At 48.9% G+C, this 18,566-nt stretch overlaps 1 protein-coding gene and 1 pseudogene across 12 annotated transcripts; one reads left to right on the forward strand and one right to left on the reverse strand.

The window, feature by feature from the left end:
* LOC138225404 (uncharacterized) overlaps positions 1 to 5,361 on the reverse strand; it is a 37,520-nt pseudogene extending 32,159 nt beyond the window's left edge.
* A 1,797-nt stretch (positions 5,362 to 7,158) lies between these two features.
* Positions 7,159 to 18,126, forward strand: LOC138225258 (uncharacterized). Of its 12 annotated transcripts, none has more exons than XM_069184791.1 (20): positions 7,160 to 8,102; positions 8,350 to 8,606; positions 9,554 to 9,696; positions 10,047 to 10,181; positions 10,394 to 10,556; positions 10,781 to 10,879; positions 11,043 to 11,170; positions 11,479 to 11,625; positions 12,035 to 12,127; positions 12,419 to 12,541; positions 12,653 to 12,778; positions 13,137 to 13,259; positions 13,615 to 13,763; positions 13,918 to 14,038; positions 14,710 to 14,898; positions 15,139 to 15,288; positions 15,594 to 15,665; positions 15,989 to 16,085; positions 16,591 to 16,656; positions 17,735 to 18,120. In XM_069184791.1, exons 2-20 carry the CDS (start codon positions 8,516 to 8,518, stop codon positions 17,815 to 17,817), a joined length of 2,298 nt encoding a protein of 765 aa, XP_069040892.1. In that variant the 5' UTR covers positions 7,160 to 8,102; positions 8,350 to 8,515; the 3' UTR covers positions 17,818 to 18,120. The 12 variants fall into 12 exon arrangements, with proteins under 12 accessions (XP_069040900.1, XP_069040892.1, XP_069040893.1 ...); XM_069184792.1 differs by having other exon boundaries at positions 8,370 to 8,606; XM_069184793.1 differs by having other exon boundaries at positions 8,373 to 8,606.
* Positions 18,127 to 18,566: the final 440 nt, after the last annotated feature.

Here is an 18,566-nt window from a genome sequence, read left to right on the forward strand (position 1 = left end):
ATTTTAGTCAAGTTAAATTATTTTATGGTAATTGAACAATAAGCCCACTACATTTTATTTTGTTAATAAAAATAAACAAATTATACCTGTGGTCTAGTTTATTTTAATTGGAAAAAATAACCAGGGTAACACTTAGCCATGGGACATGAGGCGTGTACAGGGCTTATTGTAATGATTTTAACAGAAAAAAGCGTCCGATTCTAATGACAGGGAATCAGCCCTCAACAGCCTCATGGGAGCATCCCTAGCTGTGGAGACGACACACTGAAGCAGAGCACAGAGCGCAGAACCCTGAAGGGGCTCTCCCCTCTACTGCACAATCAAACACTGCTCACAGCTCACATCAACACAACAGCACACACGTATGAACCTAGCCTGAACAGACACACACCTTACAACATCCAATACACAGCAAATTACAGACACACCTGCTATGTCACTACGTCACAACACTGGGTGAGCAATAAGACTTTTAGAGAGTAAAAGTCCCAGCTTCTCATGTAGCTCAGCCTTCTGTGAGACTCACCTTCTACTCACAGGTGGAGCTGAGAGAGCAGAGCACTCTGACTGTGTCCTGAGTGAGCCTACAGGCCCACACCTCATCCGCCACTGCACTCAGTGTGTTGGAGAGGAGCTGCAGACACACAGGGAAGGCAATCAGGTCCACAGCAGAATGAGCAAACACACCCACACACCACACTGGGCAGCTGAAATTACTGCACAGCTATGAGGACTGACAACGATTCTCTCACACTACAGCATGACAGGACCACCTCAACAAGAGAAGAGAGATTATTCTCTTGAATCCACAGCAACCCAGGAGAGGAAGCACAAGACAGCTGTCACTGCATCTGAATGAAATGACATTAGCTAATAGAGGAAGAAGATCACTTTCCCTGTCTGTGCCCCCTCCTTCTCACTGTGTGTGTTATCAATCCCCACTCCACACGCTTCAGGAGAGCCAGCACACCCTCTCAGGAGCAGACACGCCGGAACGCTCCTTCCTCCGTGACGTCACTGCTGCGGGCCGGAGCAAACTCTCCCAGAGTGCTTTGCGGGAACTGAAGCCCATCGCCGCTGCAACCCGGACTCGCTGAGTCTGAAGGCAAAACCTCTCTTGAGAGCTTCGCTGTCAGTGTGTGAGACTGACACACTGCTGCTGGAAATACCTGCGGCCGGGAGCAGCAGAGACCCGTCGCGGAGCGGGGCTGCAGGTGCCCTCGGCTCTTCTCCGCAGTGACAGGAGGCAGAGAGAGCCGCGTCTCAGGAGCCCCACACGCCTCCACAGGGATCAGCCGCAGGGAGACGATCGCTCCTCCGACACACAGCCGCTCACAAATAACAGCTGCGCTCCTCTCGCGCCCTCAGCGGAGCGGGCAGCCGCGAGCCGGAGCCGGAGGAGGCGGAGACGCCGAGCGCGCGGACCTGCGACTCAGCCAATCAGAAGCCGCGAACAGCAGGGGGCGGGGCCTGAATGATGAACAATAGTACAGTAGGAATATTTTAGATTAATTATTCACACAGTAATAACACAGGCGCCAGTGAAAATGCTTGTCAGATACACCTCAGTTCAGCATCCTTCCATTCCCTAAAAGAGGTTTCAGTAACATGGCTGGGTAGCTTGTTCCACACTCCTACAATACTTTGTGTAAAGAACTCACTCCTGTCCTGACTGGTGAGTCATGTCCAGCTGTTTCCTGAAAGACGCCACTGTTGGGCAGCTTGTTCCACACTCCAACAATAACATTTCCATGTACTGGGACAGTTTCTTGAGAGACTCCTGTATCTTCCTTTCCAGTTTTAACATGCCGGCAATTCATGTTTGTAGTGAAAGGCTCGTCCCATTCAGGGAGATTTGAGTTGTATTTGTTTCTCCTGGGACCACTGTTCAGGATCCTATTTGAAATCTTCTTGCCTCATCTCTAATGATGTTGACACTTCATCACACTTTATTACATCAGACATGATTATGCTGAATCAGATGTTTTGTTCATTGATTATTTTTTTTGGTTTTATTGGAAAACGAGCACCATAATTAAAATAAATGGTAGGCAGTTTATTACCCCGTGTGCAATGAATAGCTGTGATTTGAAATCAGGTATAGCATCAGGTCATTATGAGAAGGCTGTGGAGAAGGCTAACTCTGCATTGAGGAAGAATTTTAGCATTTACCTTTTTTAAAGTTTAAAAGATAGTGACTAGTTGGCTTTGAAAAATGCCTTTTACCCAGCAACAGTATGAAAGGACAATTGCAAACATATTATTTGACTTTTTGATATTAATGCTACAATAGCAGAATGTCTAGCTCATTTCACACCTTTTATTTATATACTTCCTTTTGTCTCTATACAAGGTAAAATTGCTCCTTAAGAAGAATGTGAATGTTTGTAGAGATAAAACAACTCCTAATATGGAAACTTAGAATGCGCTTTCCTGTGTGAATCTGCTGGATAAAACTCACTGCATTTATCATCTCGGTGGAGAGGTTACTCACAGATCTGTATGAGAGGCTGCTCTCAGATCTGCATGGTTATATTCTCCCCATGCGCATGAATAAAGGACTCTGCTTGACCACACCTAACTTTTCTTCAACAATTTCTAAACTTTTCTTCAACAGCATTCAACACAAAATGAATCCCCCGAGCTGTCAACCTCTGAGAGAATCCAGAAGGATCCAGAGTGCTTTCTGATATGTACAGCAGCTCAGAAAGGTTCCATTCACTGCAGGGCGGCTCAGTTGTTTTTCACTTCATCTAGAAAGCTGATTTGAAGTCCTATGTCTCCAGTCGTATCAAAGCAGGTCTTTCATGGTCAGCCCACACTGGAACAGAAGTTCCACCTCCACAAGCTTGAAGGTCTTTGCCTGAACCTCTACAGCACTGAGCCGAAACTCACAAGTGAGGCCAGATCAGTAAATCAAGATCTGTGAGATCTACTCAGATCAGTAAATCGGATCCAAGACAGACTGTAAATCACATGACTGTGGCACAGTCCTGTATGAGCTCCAGATTGAACCTCAGCTGCTCGTCTCTTAAATCTGGACTGGCACACTAACGTTGAGAGAATCACTGGGATGTCTTGCTTAAGACACAGGTGACCTGATGCATGAGGTGATGGAGGGGTTCTCACCTGCAAGAACATGCCTGTAAACTACATTGACATTGTTAGGACCCCCAGCCCCAGTGGAACAGTGTCAGGCAGCGTGTGGGTGAGCAGTCCCCAGGAGTAGATCCTGGTGAGAATGACGGAACTAGCAGGACGAGCAGTTCAGTCCCTCTGACCGGTACAATACCTTGGCTGAGTGTTTTCCTCCTGGAAGAATCTGGTGCAGCACAGCTCCTGTCCCTCTGTGTGTTATTGGTGCACAAATGATAAGAATCGTGTGAATGGGAAGAGCTCTTTTCAGCTGACTCACATTTTCAGCAAGCGCTTCACAGGAAGGGTGGGGCCCAGTGCTGCCACCAGGGACTGGAGACCAGCCTGAGAGACACACAGCAGCCAAACAGGGGCACCAAGGGGAATGCGCCCACCCTTGCGATCAGTAACAGTGAGATTTCTCACACCCACACAGCCAGTGTCTCAGCTTGATGTCTCAGCTGAGGATGTTCATTATATCTGGAGGTGAGGACAGCTTCTCCACCAGAGTGTTTCCTCTCTCGGACCCGTGTCAAACAGCCCTGGAATTTGAGCTGTTAATTCAATGATTAGGTCAGTTTGGTTGTATAAAACACATTGGATTGTCACTAAATCTGATCCCAGATAGCTCAGATTGATGTTTCAAGAGCTCATCATTGACATTAATCTGTTTCTTGCATGTGCACTAAACATTAATGTGTCTCATGTCTCGTTAGCTGTGAGGAAAGACTGTAAATACTGTCTGCAGCACAACTCCCTGGATACAGATACAAGTGAGTACTGTGTGCGTGGGTGTGGATGTATATTCACCTTTACTGTTCAAAATGCTTAAATGATTTTAAATTAAATACAGCTTAGCTGCCTCACAGTGCTGGGGCCCTGGGTTCAACTCTGGAGCTGTGGTCTGTGTGGAGTTTGCATGTTCTCCCAGTGTTTGTGTGGGTTTCCTCATGGTGCTCCATTCCCACCCCCCACAGTCCTAAAATGTACAGGTAGGGTAATTGGCTTCTGGGAAAATTCTCTGTGACATGTTTGAGTGTGTGCATGTCTCTGTGTGTCTGTGAGTGTGTGTGTCTGTGAGTGTGTGTTTAAGCGTGTGCGTGTCTGTGAGTGTGTGTTTGAGTGTGTGTTTGAGTGTGTGTGTGTCCGTTTCAGTGTTTGTGTGTGTCTGTGAGTGTGTGTTTGAGCGTGTGCGTGTCTCTGTGTGTCTGTGAGTGTGTGCTTGAGTTTGTGTTTGAGAGTGTGTGTCTGTGATTGTGTGTTTGAGTGTGTGCGTGTCTGTGAGTGTGTGTTTGAGTGTGTGTGTGTCCGTGTCTGTGATTGTGTGTCCGTGAGTGTGTTTGAGCGTGTGATAGATAGATACTTTATCGTGAGGGAAATTGCAGTGCAACAGCAGCTTTACACAGACAACACAGCCACAGTGTAACGAATGATACAATAATAATAATACAATACGTACAATACAATCAGTACAGTGAAGGTGCACTAAAAGAGTTACTCACAGTGCGGACACACAAAGAACAAACTAGAACATAGCAGTACCCAGAACAATCAGATAACACATATATAAATATAATTATAGATGTAAATATAGATATAAATATAAATGTATTGCACGGGTTAATGGCATATATTGCACAAAAAATAGTTGTAAACGTGAAAAGAAAGAGAACAGATGTAGCAGTAGATGTGTAGATGTGTTCAGTCCAGAAACAGGTCCCTGTCAATGTTGCCTCTGCCCAGACACACAGTGGATGCGTTGTACAGTCTTATGGGAGAAGGCAAGAATGACCTCTTGTAGCGCTCCCTGTCGCACCGTGGTTCGATCAGTCTATTGCTGAACGTGCTCTTCATTTCTACAAGCATGTCATAGAGGGGATGGGAGACGTTGTCCATGATGGCCTCTAGTTTGGACACCATTCTCCTCTCAGCCACTAACTCCAGGGGGTCCAGGCCAGACTCAATGACAGAGCTTACTCTCCTGATGAGCTTGTTCAGCCTGTTAGAATTCCCTGCCCTAATCCCAGAGCCCCAGCATACCCCTGCGTAGAAAATGGCACTTGCTACCACCGACTGATAGAACATATTACTACATACATTGAAGGACCTGAGCCTCCTCAAGAAGTAAAGTCGGCTCTGGCCCTTCTTATAGAGGTCCTGGATGTTTTTAGACCATTCCAGTCTATCGTCGATGTGCACTCCCAGATACTTGTACAAGTCCACCATCGCCACACCACTCTCAAGGATGTAGACAGGAGTAGGTTTGACCTTGTTCCTCCTGAAATCTACCACCAGTGTGTGTGTCTGTGTTTGTGTTTGTGTGAGTCTGCCCTGCAGTGGACTAGTGTCGTGTCCAGGGTGTATCCCGACAAGCGTCTTGCTTGCTGGGACAGGTTCAAGCTCCCTGTGACCCTAATTAGGATGAAGTGAAAATGGACTGACGTTTCCATAATCAGATTTCCTAAAATAACGGAACTGCAAGCTCTCTTACAACATTGATATAACAAACAATCAAGTTTCTCAGCCAGAGTCTGGTCCCCAAAACTGATCAGGACAAAATCCACCTGCCTTTTGCTGCTTCTCTCTGTCTGTCTTTGTTCTTCCGTTTGGTGTTTTACTCCCCATTTCAGGTGCTTAAAGGGCTGTAGATGTTCGATCGAAGAGCTAACTTGGAGTCTCAGCTGATCAGCTCAGCAAACGGCTCCATCGATACACTAAGAGCTCAGCAGGAATGAAAACCTGTGACCAGGGTCCCCAGTTCTGTGTGTCTGCAGGATTTCAGTCCAGCTGGACTATCAGTGACCTCAATTAGCTCATTATTGGCTTAATTGGACCAGTTTTACAGCTTCTTCCAGCTCTTCGGGAGCTGCTGCTTCGAAGACCCCTGGAAACCTCACCGACGCCCTGGGGATCCAGGAGCAGGACTGGGGCTGAGCTACAGCAGGGCTCACCAGAAGCAGGCCTGGAGAGCCTCACCTGCAGCTCACAGTGTGAGGCTGGCCTCAGCTTCACTCACTGTCTCCTTTGCTTTGTCTCCAGATGCTTTTGCAGGGACTGGATATCGGTCTGATAGTGTTTGCGGTTCTCCAGCTGCGTGTGACCATCAGTGTGTCTGTTCTGGGCTTGAGGGCTTTGAGCCAGACCGAGGCCAAGGTAAGGAATCAGCCCAGCACACAGCTGCTCTGCTGCCAAACTCGAGTCACCACCCGTCCCACAGGAGACTCAAATCAGGACAGTCTGGGGGTGTCTCACAGAAACTGGGACCTAAACTGGCCACGATCTGGTTTCACCCCTGGGTTCTGGTAGGAGGTATCGCAGTATCAGAACACTGACCAATAGATTCAAAAACAATTTCTTCCCCAGGGCAGTCTGGATCATAAACAGCTCAAATTAGCACCTGCACTTTAAGGTACTGCACTGTTTGCACTATGTCTTGTCTTGGCTGTGTTATAACGTCTATAGTTTAAATGTATTGTAACGCAACGGGGGCTCAGGCGGGCGCCCTTGCCGCATTAGGTCGGCCTGCAGGAAAGTGACTGCCTGCAGGAAAGCTTACTTTGCCTGTTCAGCAGTAGGTTAAACTGACGAGTTCTGACAGAAGTGCTCATTTTATGTGCAGCCGATTTTTGATACTACTCATCTGGTGAAATGAATGTACTGAAAAAAAAATTATCGGAGTTCAGTTGGTTTTAGAAGCAGAAGGAAAATGACCACTTGGAAGAAACACATCTTGCATATCCTGCTGTTAAACCTCCAGCCATTTGGGTTTCATTCAAATGAGGAAAAAACCGTTTAAACTTTAAACTTTTTTTTCATTGTCATGAAGACAGGAAACAAGCTGTTTCACACAGAAATGGATCCAGCTGAACTGAGGTGCATCTGACAAGCATTTTCATAGGCAACTGTTTTATTATTATATTAATAGTATAAAATATTTCTACTGTATTCTTGTTCTTCATTCAGGCCCCGCCCCCTGCTGATAGCGGCTTCTGATTGGCTGAGTCGCAGCTCCGAGCGCTCGGCGTCTCCGCCTCCTCCGGCTCCGGCTCGCGGCTGCCCGCTCCGCTGAGGGCGCGAGAGGAGCGCAGCCGTTATTTGTGAGCGGCTGTGTGTCGGAGGAGCGATCGTCTCCCTGCGGCTGATCCCTGTGGAGGCGTGTGGGGCTCCTGAGGCGCGGCTCTCTCTGCCTCCTGTCACTGCGGAGAAGAGCCGAGGGCAGACCTGCAGCCCCGCTCCGCCGCTATGAGAACCAGCGGGTCTGCAGGACCGTCAGTCTCGGACCTCCTGCGGCCCAGCGACGGGTCTCTGCTGCTCCCGGCCGCAGGGCTTCACACACCGTGGCGCTGCTGCAGGGCGCTGCAAGACGAGCTGCTTCAAGACCAGATGTGTCGCTGCGGACTGGTTAGAGCACAAGGTCTGTGCGTGAGCGAGCGGAGTGACCATGAGGAGGAGCCGGAGAGCAGATCTGCAGGGCGAGTCTGGGTCACAGGAGGACTAATGAGCAGGCTGTGTCTGGGAGAGGTCTGGCAGGAGACTGGAGTGACAGTAGAAGCCCTGATGAGCGAGTCGTGTGAGAGAGGAGGGAGAGGCGAGTCTGGATGGAGGGAGGAAGGGGTGTCTGACGTCATATCGTGAGCAAGACGCTCCGCTCCGTGTTTTCTGAAACTTTCCGGCTGACACTTTGGAAATCAGACAATTAGTGCTTCCGTTGGTAGAGTTGGGAAAAATCAGAAAGCATATAAAATTGTAATTTTATAATTAAATATAGTGATTATAATGACTTATTAAACGTGAGCGTGACGTCGACACATCGGGATTGTGACGCAACAATTGCGGTCCGGGAAAGCGCTCCGGTGCTGCTGAGTCGCTCAGCGCTGATGCTCGTAGCGAAGAAAACACTTCAGCTCGACACGGCTTGTCAATATTCTCTGTCTTTTCACTGAAGATCCTGGTGGTTTACGGACGAGGTAGGGACCTGCCGAGGCTCCGTATCGCGGATCCGATTGTTCTTGTTTCTCCTGGGCAGATCGAGCGGTTATTGTGTTAACACGGTGTTCAGTGAGAGGGGGTTAAAAGCTCTTAACCTGCTGGAGTTTTATTAAAGCCCAGAGTGCAGATCTGAACAGGAATTCATTGCTGCTTCTGTTCCTGTCTCTGCTTTCACTGATGTGAAGAATTTGCTTGTGTTCTCAATATCCCGTGTCTGCCCTTCAGCCTGTTGGGTTGTATTCCAGTAGGACCAGCTGGTTAGAGAGAGTTCTGTGGTGTCTAGTGGGTCTGCACTGGCCTGTCAGCAGTACCTTGACTCCCAGTGTGTGAGAAGCGCCGCCCAGCTCCCTGCTTCACTGTGCTGTTCTACTGGCTGACTGACAGGTCCAAGATGAGCCCGAAGGAGTGCAGCTGTGAGCCCAGCAGGGTGAAGTGGCTCTCCTCCTGTGTGCAGCGCACAGGCTGCCAGTGCCCCGGGCCAGGTATGACACAGCTGGATCTAGACCAGTGCCCCCTGAAGCCAGTCCCCCCACACACTGACTCCTGGCTTCCCTTTCCACTGGGACTCCATCCCTGGGCTCAGCTCTGACTGACCTGAGGGGCTCTTCGCTGTCACCCTGCAGGTCTCCTCAGCTCGAGGCAGGGAAAGCAACAGCAGTCTCCTCATCTTTTCAACTAATGATGATTTGAGCAAAAATAAACAGAAGATTTAAGCTAAAATAATAAGATATAAAATAAAATAATTTAGTATGAGAGTATTTTTAAGAAGACTAACATCCATGTAAGGTATGAAACTATTGAAAGTGTTTAAAATGAGTAACTCACAGTGGTTATGAAATGAGCTATGTCTGAGTGATGTACTGCAATTGTTCTTTCATTTACATTTAATTGTAACTTTGGGAAAAGCAAATGTATATTGATGAAGATCTGTCCAAGTCCTTTTGACTGGGTGTGAGAGACGCTGAATTAGAGGCTCTAATCCCCTTAGAGCAGCAGAAGGAGGTTCTCCACCTGGGAGCAGAGCTGCTGCCTGATTCTTCTTCAACACTGAGATCCTCTGTTTGCGGAGGAGCAGCTGCTAACAGGACTGATGTGACCCAGAGAGCAGCTCTCTTTGTGGGCTCTTCAGGGTTCAGAAGTCCCAGTGGCTGCAGCTGTTATTCAGGACCATGAAAACAACACCCTGCACTCTGAAGCCTCCTGCCCTTAGAGCAGATCTGTATTCCTCTCTACTGGAAAACTGTCCGGGGTGAAAGAGTCCCAGCCTTTACGGGCTGTGGATCAAAAATCATTTTGATCTTTCTAATTCTCAGACACGTGTCAGTAGGGTTATAGGTCCCTCAGACAACAGGTCAGTTTTAGAGTTTTCTCCCTAGAAGTCTGTGCTGCGGCGACACCAGTGTTTCCCCTGTCTGTGTGTCTGCTGTAGATGAGGTCCTGGCTGTTCTGGAGGGAATGAGCAGCTCTGATGAGGAATCTGGGAAGCTCCTGATAGAAGAGCTGCTCTCCCTCCTGCAGAGGAACACCAAGGGGACACTGCCAGTCATCCTGGGATTCCTCGAGAGCCCCCAGGTAACATGAAGGAGCTCCCTACACACCTCCTGACATACTCGTTGCAAACGCACTCTAATCAGGAGCCCAGTGTGCTCCAAGATACTGTCTCTCCTGTTTCTTACAACTATAAGTCAAAAGATAAGCCCTAACGTGTTGTCATCTTGACAGATGTGCTTGAGTGGAAGCCTGGGGTTTCTCTGTGTGTTTCCACTCCCTCGTGTGGTGAGCTGGGGTGGTTCTGCTGTTTCACCCTCAGTGCCCGTTGGCCAGGCTGACTGGCCCTGAAGGAGAAGCCTTTGAACAGACACTCTTGGTGCTGTGATGAGAGCAGCAGTCTCACCCCTGGCTTTGGTTCTTCCCTGCTCTAGGTGACAACTGCCCATCGCTCTGCTGTCCTCCAGGCAGTGGAGAAGCTGCTGCGCAAAACATCTGCGCAGCATCTGGATGAGTCCTTGGCCAAGAGCACCGTCTCGACGGCCTTGAATGAGATGACGATGTCACCGGTATGTAAATCCCTTTAATTTCAATCTATCGAACTGTTGTCTTGCTGCAGTGCTGTGGTCTGTTTCCTTGCCTGTAGCACACGTGATGCATCTAATGGTAGCAAATCGTTGTATGTTAACTTGTGTGCTCATTGGCTTGATCCAAGCTGCAGCTTCAACTCCAATACTATCGACTCCCAAGTCACTCTGATCTCTTTTTACTGTTGTTTCAGAAATGGCTGCCTGACTGGCAACAGCCAGCCAGCAACATTGTCGTTTGTGTGGTGAGAGACCACTACGACAGTACCATGGATATGGTGCTGTCCTTCTTCCAGCCCGGAGTGCTCCCTCACCACACGCTGCTGAATGCTGTAGGAGATATCTCCCGCAACTGCAGTAAGTTCTGTGCTGCTAATGGGGTGTGATCTGCACAGATATATTCCAGATTTTTTACTGTGCTGTATTTCAAACTTCATGATACTGCTCGTATCTGTCCATTCAAGCCCTGATACATGAGCTTATTATGAAGGCTCAGTGTTTGTTACTCATGCCGCTTCTGAGTCTCTAGTGTTATCATGAGCCTTGGTTCCTACCTAGTGTGAAATGTGTTTTCTTTGAAGGTCGTGACATAGCAAGGGATATAGTGAGACTTCTGGACCTGCTGGTGCCTGTTCTTCCCCTTGCTGTGACTGATAAAATGAAGGCAATGATGGCTTTTGGTAAGTGTGCAAGCTGTCTCATTTAGGGGGACAGTTGTTATCAATGCTTGGTTCCACTGGCAATCCACTGACAAGCCCTGTTCAGACCGCTTCCCACTGAACTACAGGACTGCTTTGATGTAGCTGAAGAGTGTAGCAGGCTGTTCCTCTCTTGTGTTGTCAGCATTGGAAGGCCTGTATGAGAGCTGGGCAAAATTCCAGGGTCCCGGGCAGTGTGTTCAGGACTGTTCAAGCCAGGTCATCATAAGTTTTGATATAGTGCACAGATGGCTGCCATCTTCTGAGCCAAAGGTATGGGATCTTTAATCCAGTGTAGGTTATTTGACATCTTATTAATCATCCTGAATTCTCAGATGTTCTGGAGGAAAGAATGGACTTGAATGCCAAGAAAAGATGTGTCCATGCAGGTATTAGGGAAGGGTATCAGGGTCCAGGGTTCAGATCACAGTAAGCAAAGTTGAATAGGGTGTACTTATGAAGCAGGTTTTATTCATTGCTCAAAGCTGTTCTAACTGTCTGTGGTTTTAGACAAGTTTGCTTTCCTGTGACTGAATCCTTTCCTTGAGGATGACGGTGTTTGTGTTTTGCTCTGTCTGAAGGTGACGGAGGCCATTGTCTTGGCCCTGGCAGCTATGTGCTGCCTGCTCCCTGAGGAGAAGCTTCAGAGTGAGCTGCCAGCAGTTTTACAGGCCTTCCAGCCACTGTTTGCAGCTGAGCTGGACATCAGCTACTCCAGAATCAACAAGGTAGGGCTGTGACCGACGATGGGCCTTTAGGTGTACAGGTTGTGGATTGCGAGGTCCGTTTCTTTTAGAAAATGGATTTTGATTCCTTAAATTGTAGATCCAAACAATCACTAGTAGCACTTTCCCAGTGTCCCTTTGTCCACAAGCTCCAGTGATGTGCTGGTGAGGCCCAGTGCAGAAGAGGATTATGGTCTGTGGTGCCCCATGTGATTGTGGAAGGGTGTGAACAAGATGGATCTGCCAGGGGTAGAGTCCAGGGGAGGCGTTATCCTGCTCTGTCAGATTTTTGTGTGTGATCAAACTACCAAAATCCTAATGCTAACGTGTTATTGCATACACTGAGAGAGTGAGGCCTCTTGAGGAAGCAGCAGTGCCTCTCCAGATTGACTCCAACGTGCTCTTCTTTCAGAGTCTGAGTGTGCTTGTGGGGGCAGCAGTGCCGAAGGCCAGACCAGTGCTGGAATCCCAGCTGGAGCAGCTGCTGACCATGGTCCACGCCCAGGTAATGGGGACAGCAGCCCGCTCACCTGCACAGAGAGACGTTACAGTAGTGAAGCCCTCAGGAGCCTCATCAATGACAGCAGCTCAGTGCTGTGATCTACCCCTCTCCACAGCTCATGGCAACACAGAAGTGCCGTGTATCTGACTGCTGAAGCCCTTATTCATTCAGTTGAACGGATATTGATGACTCGGCTCATTTTATCATGGCATTAGAACAGCAGTCCATGAGAGAGTGTGCATGATGCCCTTGTGGGTGTTGTAAGAGTGCTCTGATGCCTGTCTGGTGTCCCAGGATCTGGCAGTGCTGATGGGGCTGTGTGCCAGTGTGCACCTGGATGTGGTGCTGTCTGTGCTGAAGAGACTGGAGACCCAGCTGACTGACCCAGCCTTCCCCTGCAATGAGCAGGGCTCTAGGGTAGGTGTACTGCATCAGAGTCCTGACAGACAAACAGAAGCTGCTCTTAATGTCAGCTTCTACCTACAAGTTTCAGCACCTTGATCTGGATTGTCATGCTTGTTACTGCAGAGTGATTTCACCTGTGCCCTGATTCTGTGCTATGGGCAAGTTGCACTTAAAGCACCTGCAGAGGATCTACTGCAGAGAATGGACACTGACTTTATGGAGAGACTGAGACACCATGTCACCACGAAGGTAGGCAACATGTCCTCCTTTAAGAACAAGAGATCTGACAGAGAGAACCTCACAGCTCCTGTCTGAAGAGTGTATTCAACCACTGATACATTCTGTAATGTGCTTCTCTAACGCAGGGAGGTATTCATAACAACTCTCAGGCAAAAGTTCTTCCTTATTTGTTCTGCTACTTTCCTGCAGTGTCTGGGTAGACATTGTTAATTATACTTCAACCTGATTGGATTGTTCTGGGGAGGAGGACACAGGGATACTGTGTCCAAGGCTGTCCAGGCTGTGAGTGTCCATCACAGCCCAGGGCTGGTGGAGGTGAGGTGGCGTCTGGCTGTCAGTGAGTGAGCTGCTGTGTGTCCCCCTGCAGGAGCCCAGTGTCAGACTGAGCCTGTGCCGCAGTGTGGGCATGATGGCACAGGCAGTGCGCAGCGCCCGTCCCTCCGGAGCTCCCAGCTTCCCTGCCAAGGCCAAGCTCCTGGCGACAATGATGGTCAGTGTGTCTGACGAAGCCGCCTGTCTGCTGTTTTCCTACACGGATGCTCTGGACAAGCTGTATCCTGTCACTGTGAATCGGAGAACAGATAGTTTTTGAGAAGTGATTGGACGGGAAACTGTTTTGCTATTGATCAATACAGTTGTGTTTTTAGCTTTTTGGAAACACTGCTCCAGAAGTATTCAGAAAAATGACTCCTTTGTTCACACCTAGTGACATGATCCTGTGTCCTGTCTCTGAAGACAGCACTGAGAACTGCAACAAAGGGGCAGTAGTGGACAACTTCAACAGTCAGTGTAACAGAGCTCATGTGATCTGTCTGAGATTGACCTGCTGTTCTTGTTCCCTGTAGGCTCTTGACCTGCTGCAATTCTTCGGCAGTAGTTATACTCTGGATGACAGCTTGGAAGAGAGTTTGAGGGAGGGGATATTATATCTGGCTGCACAGGACCTCAGACAGACCATCCAGTCCCTAGTGACCCTCATTTCTCCCTCTGAGAGGTAGAGCACAATTCTAACAGTGAGAAGCTCTTTGCAATGATAAAAGCATCACAACAACAGCACTGTGTTGTGGCGTCAGTGTTTGTGTATTTTAGCTCTGAGAATGAGTTTGAATGCAGAGCCCTGCACTGACAGCTGGGGATGTATTTTACAGCTCACTCCCGGAGGTGTGGCAGGTCCTCAGTACCAGCCAGGTGGTCTCGGAGACCGTGAAGGACCTGGGTGATCATCTCGGCCTGATGAGGGAGATGAAGGTGGATGATCCAGAACTGGATGTAAGTGACTATAGAGCCAATCTGCTGGTGTTTCTAACTGAGCAGAGGACAGATAGTCAGACAGCTGACAGCTACAGCACGGAGGTACTGTCTCCCTGTAATATGTCGCTGCCCAAGAGCAGGCAGAGAGACACCAGCAAACAGGCAAGCGGCTGTGTGAGCAAACAGCTCCCTGTTTGCAGCACAGGGACAGGCTGGTGAGCACAGAAAAGCGTGGTGCAGACCAGCAGCCCAAAGCCACGTCCAGAACAGGCCAGATCAAAGCTGGGTGAACACAGAGGCTCAGCACACAGCAAACTCCAAACTCAGAGCTGATGGTAATAAGTACAGTCTGTAAACAGACAGACACAGCACACAAGCACAAGAGGGTAATCTAGACAACAAAGGCAGGGTGAAGCTAGGGGCCAGTATCCGAGGAGCAAAGTCGGAAGACAGGGAGAAGCTTGAGACTTTTGGCCGAGTTCCTGAGCGCTGCCAGACCAAGGGCTTGTGTAGCTTGAACCACCTGAGGCAGGCGTGGTGGACAATTATCTTCAGATGTGGCTGGCTAGCACGTCAATTTTAGCTGTCCCTTCTGCTGACCAGCAGCGACCAGCATGACCCTCCCTCAGTGTAACCCTTGTCCCAGCAGTACTGGGAATGAAGGCCGACTGGTGTCCTCCTGTCTTCAGATCCACAGACACACAGAGGAGCAGCTGGCAGCTCAGAGCTCAGCCCTGACAAAGCAGGAGACCCCAGCTGAGCCAGTTGTTCTGCGGGCTCTACTGGGCTTGATCACTGTCCTGTCCATCGCGGACAAGAGTCAAGCCAAAGCACTGGTGCCCTTTGTGTACTGTAGAGCCAGGCCCTGCTTGGAAAGTGTAAGTTTTTTAAGGATGTTATTTATTCAAATATTGTGTCATTTGTTTTTGTCTATTACATTTAAATATAACGTTTGTAATTGTAATCAATTGGATATCCATGATTACAGTGTTTGTTCTTTGAGCTACTGAGCTACAGTGACAGTGGGCTCAGACTCCAGCCCTGAGAAGAGAAATAAGTGGTGACAGTTTGTGCGTCTGTGTGTAAAGTTTCCCTCTTGTCCTGTGTCTGTGTTACAGGAGAGCCCGGAGGTCCGCAGAGTCACAGTGGTTCTGCTGGGGCAGCTGGTCAGGCTGGGCTCTGAGAAAGCCCGGCTCAACAAAGAGGTCCACAGCTCCCTGGTCAGCGTGCTGCTGAACCTGACTGACCCCAGCCCAGAGGTCATCCAGGTAAAGACACAGAGCTGCCGCTGGCTGGGCTGAGCCTGTGGGACTATGGGTCTTCTCACGTCCTTCTTTGATATTGATACTTGTCACCTATCCAGTGTTTGACCAGCTTTGCAATTGGCGAAGAAAAAAAACCCTACAGTCAGTACGAACTTGTAGCCTGTAAATCTAAACATTCAGAGGGTTACTATCAAGGATGTGTCAAGGGGTTTCAGGGCTGGCTTCTATTTTGTGACATTTGTGTAGTTTCTGTTTAATTTGGGCTCTGTTTCAAGATAAACTGGTTTTGACAATGTGGATTTCCCCAGGCCTGCTGGACAGTCCTACAGCACTTCACCCTGGAATGTGTGCTGTCCATGAAGGAGATGTGCAGGATCCTGGTGAGTGAGGTTCTCCTGGGGCTGGCTTCTGGGCTGCTGGTGAGAGAGGAGAGCACACCCTGCTTTTGGGACACAAGCACACGAAGACTTGTGTCAGATTTAGGAAATATATTTGTGCTAAACCAGACTTACACTGAGCACTAATTACAGTGAGTAGCAGTTTATATCCAGATTATAATCACAGTAGTGCTGATGAGTTCATACACTCTCATTAGATGGATTAGAGGTGTTTATGTGTAATGGAGGGCTGTCTCTCACATGGGGGCTCCTGTACAGTAGTAGCGTGCTGTCTCACACTGCCCTGCAATATTCCCTGTGTCCAGATAACGAGTGGGCAGTTCAGCCTGGCCCAGAGGCTTGCACTCCAGGGTGCACAGAGCAGAAGGGCCTGGGTTCGGGAAAGTGCTGCCATCTTCATTGGTAAGAGCTCAGTGACAATGAGAAGAGTGATTGAGGCTCAGTGTAGAGATGATGCTCCACTGGTAAAAGTGAGTTGTGCTGTGGTTAGTGATGAGGGTATTGCCGGGATGGGAATTCATGCATTAAAACGCTACTCTGTAGGTTTCCCTTGAAACAGGTTTGAGTCTGAAGGTGTTTGATCACTGGGGTTTTCTCAAAGGACTCAGGCTCTGATATGTCACACTAGTAAAAGGCCTCTAGTTAGAAGGCTCTAGTATGTCTAGCTACAGTAGTCTCATTTCGGCAGCAGGACACTGGGCACCACTTTCAGCCTTTTTCTGTCTAGTGTTTGAAATGCATTTTTCTGTCAGTAATGAGGCAGGTTAATCAGACTTACCAATGTCACCAGGAAACACATTTCCATGAGCTGCTCTCCATTCAGAGTGTTGGCAGTGTGCGCTGGTGCAGTATCCTGTGTGGTGCTGTGTGTGCAGGAGCTCTGCTGTTCAACCCCTCTGTGTTTCAGGCCTCCAAGTGCAGCAGCTGCAGAGGAGACTCTGCTCTTGTTTCGCTCTGAGAAGAGCTCAGCGAGGTAACGATGCTTGTGTTTTGTGTCCAGTATGTTGACCAGTTGTTCTTGTACAGTATATAATAATTAATAATAATAATTGCTTACACTTATATAGCACTTTTCTGGACACTCCACTGAAAGTGCTTTACAGGTAATGGGGATCCCCTCCACCACCACCAATGTGCAGCCCCACCTGGATGATGCGACGGCAGCCATAGTGCGCCAGAACGCTCCCCACACACCAGCTATCAGTGGGGAGGAGAGCAGGGTGATAAAGCCAATTCATAGATGGGGATTATTAGGAGGCCACGATTGGTAAGGGCCAATGGGAAATTTGGCCAGGGCGCTGGGGTTACACCCCTACTCTTTTCGAGAAACACCCTGGTTTTTTTATGACCACAGAGAGTCAGGAGCTCGGTTTGACGTCTCATCTTAAGGACGGCACCTGTTTACAGTATAGTGTCCCCGTCACTATACTGGGGCATTAGGACCTACATGGACCACAGGGTGAGCGCCCCCTGCTGGCCCCACTAACACCTCTTCCAGCAGCAACCTTAGTTTTTCCCAGGGGGTCTCCCATCCAGTTACTGGCCAGGCTCACACCTGCTTAGCTTCAGTGGCTTAGTATTTAGTAGTTTAGAGTCTGTTTAACCAGAAATTCTGGCTGTAGCCTCTCACACCATAGATACCCAGTGTACAAAGTTTTGAGAAGTTCAGAGCATGGAGATGAAAAATGTATAGTTGGCCTGTTTAGCAGGTTTTTGTGGAATTGCACATCTGTAGTAGCTCTGCTTTATTTTATTCTTTTTAGAGACTTGTGCGGTCTGTGAATTACAGCGTGGCCGTTTCTTCCAGCTTCATAGTTTGACATTTTTGACTACTGTTCCTTCTGAAATTGAAGAGAACACAGATGTCACACAGAAAGGATCTCACACTCCTTCTTTAACCCCACTGCATGAGGTCCAGACCTGCTGCTCTGCACAGTGTCTCCTAACTCACACCTGCTGGGCAAGAGCTGGATCAGCACTGCAGCTGTGTGTCAGGAGCTGAGCAGGACTGCAGAAACCCGAGTAACAGCCTCGTCTCTTTCCTCCCGCAGCCCTGAGGGTCCTGCTGCAGGACCCAGAGCCGCAGGTGCGGGAGAGGGCTGCTGAAGCCATGGGGCTCTTCACCCGACCCTGAGCAGCACTCTGGAGTCGGGGCGCCCCTCCCCAGCCACTGCAGAGACACCTGGGCGTCCCAGCTCATTCTGGACCAGACAGCACACCTCTCTCTCTCCTCCACACACAACTTTGTGTTTAAATAAATTACACAACGTGTACAGAAGCTGGTTTTCATTCCAGAATGTATGAATGGTGCTGAACCAACACTGAAGTGTATGAAGCGCTTTTCTGTCTTCAGTCTGCAAGTGTTCAGACAGGAGAAGCTGGAAACAAGCTGTTTCACACAGAAGTACAGAATACAGAGCAGTGAAGTGCAGGAGAGAGACAGAGGGGCGCAGGAGAGCTCATGTGATTCAGCTTCAGCCCAAACCGGCGAGTCTGTCCACCCATCAGTCCGCTGACCTCCTGCGGCACAGCGGCAGGTCTCTGGCTCTCCTGGCCCACAGGGATTTCTCACACTGCGGCCCTGCTGCAGTGTGCTGGGAGTCGAGCTGCTCTGAAAGTGTGATGTGCTTTTACAGATTGTTGAGAGCACGAGGTCTGTGTGTGAGGGAATGAAGCAGGAACATTATAATGCACAGTATAGCAGACAGATCTGTCTGTTGCAAATCTAGATCATTCTTTCATACAATCGGTGCAGCAAATGAACATGAATTGTCTTGGTTTGGTTTGGTTGGAGATTTTTATGATCAGGAAAAGCCACGGTGATGGTGTAGCGTGAAAGACAAAGCAGGAGGTCTGTGGAAAGTGGGAGGAAGCCGCACTCTG

The sequence above is a fragment of the Lepisosteus oculatus genome, chromosome 27 (assembly GCF_040954835.1).
Source record: "Lepisosteus oculatus isolate fLepOcu1 chromosome 27, fLepOcu1.hap2, whole genome shotgun sequence".
Taxonomy (NCBI): Eukaryota; Metazoa; Chordata; class Actinopteri; order Semionotiformes; family Lepisosteidae; genus Lepisosteus; species Lepisosteus oculatus.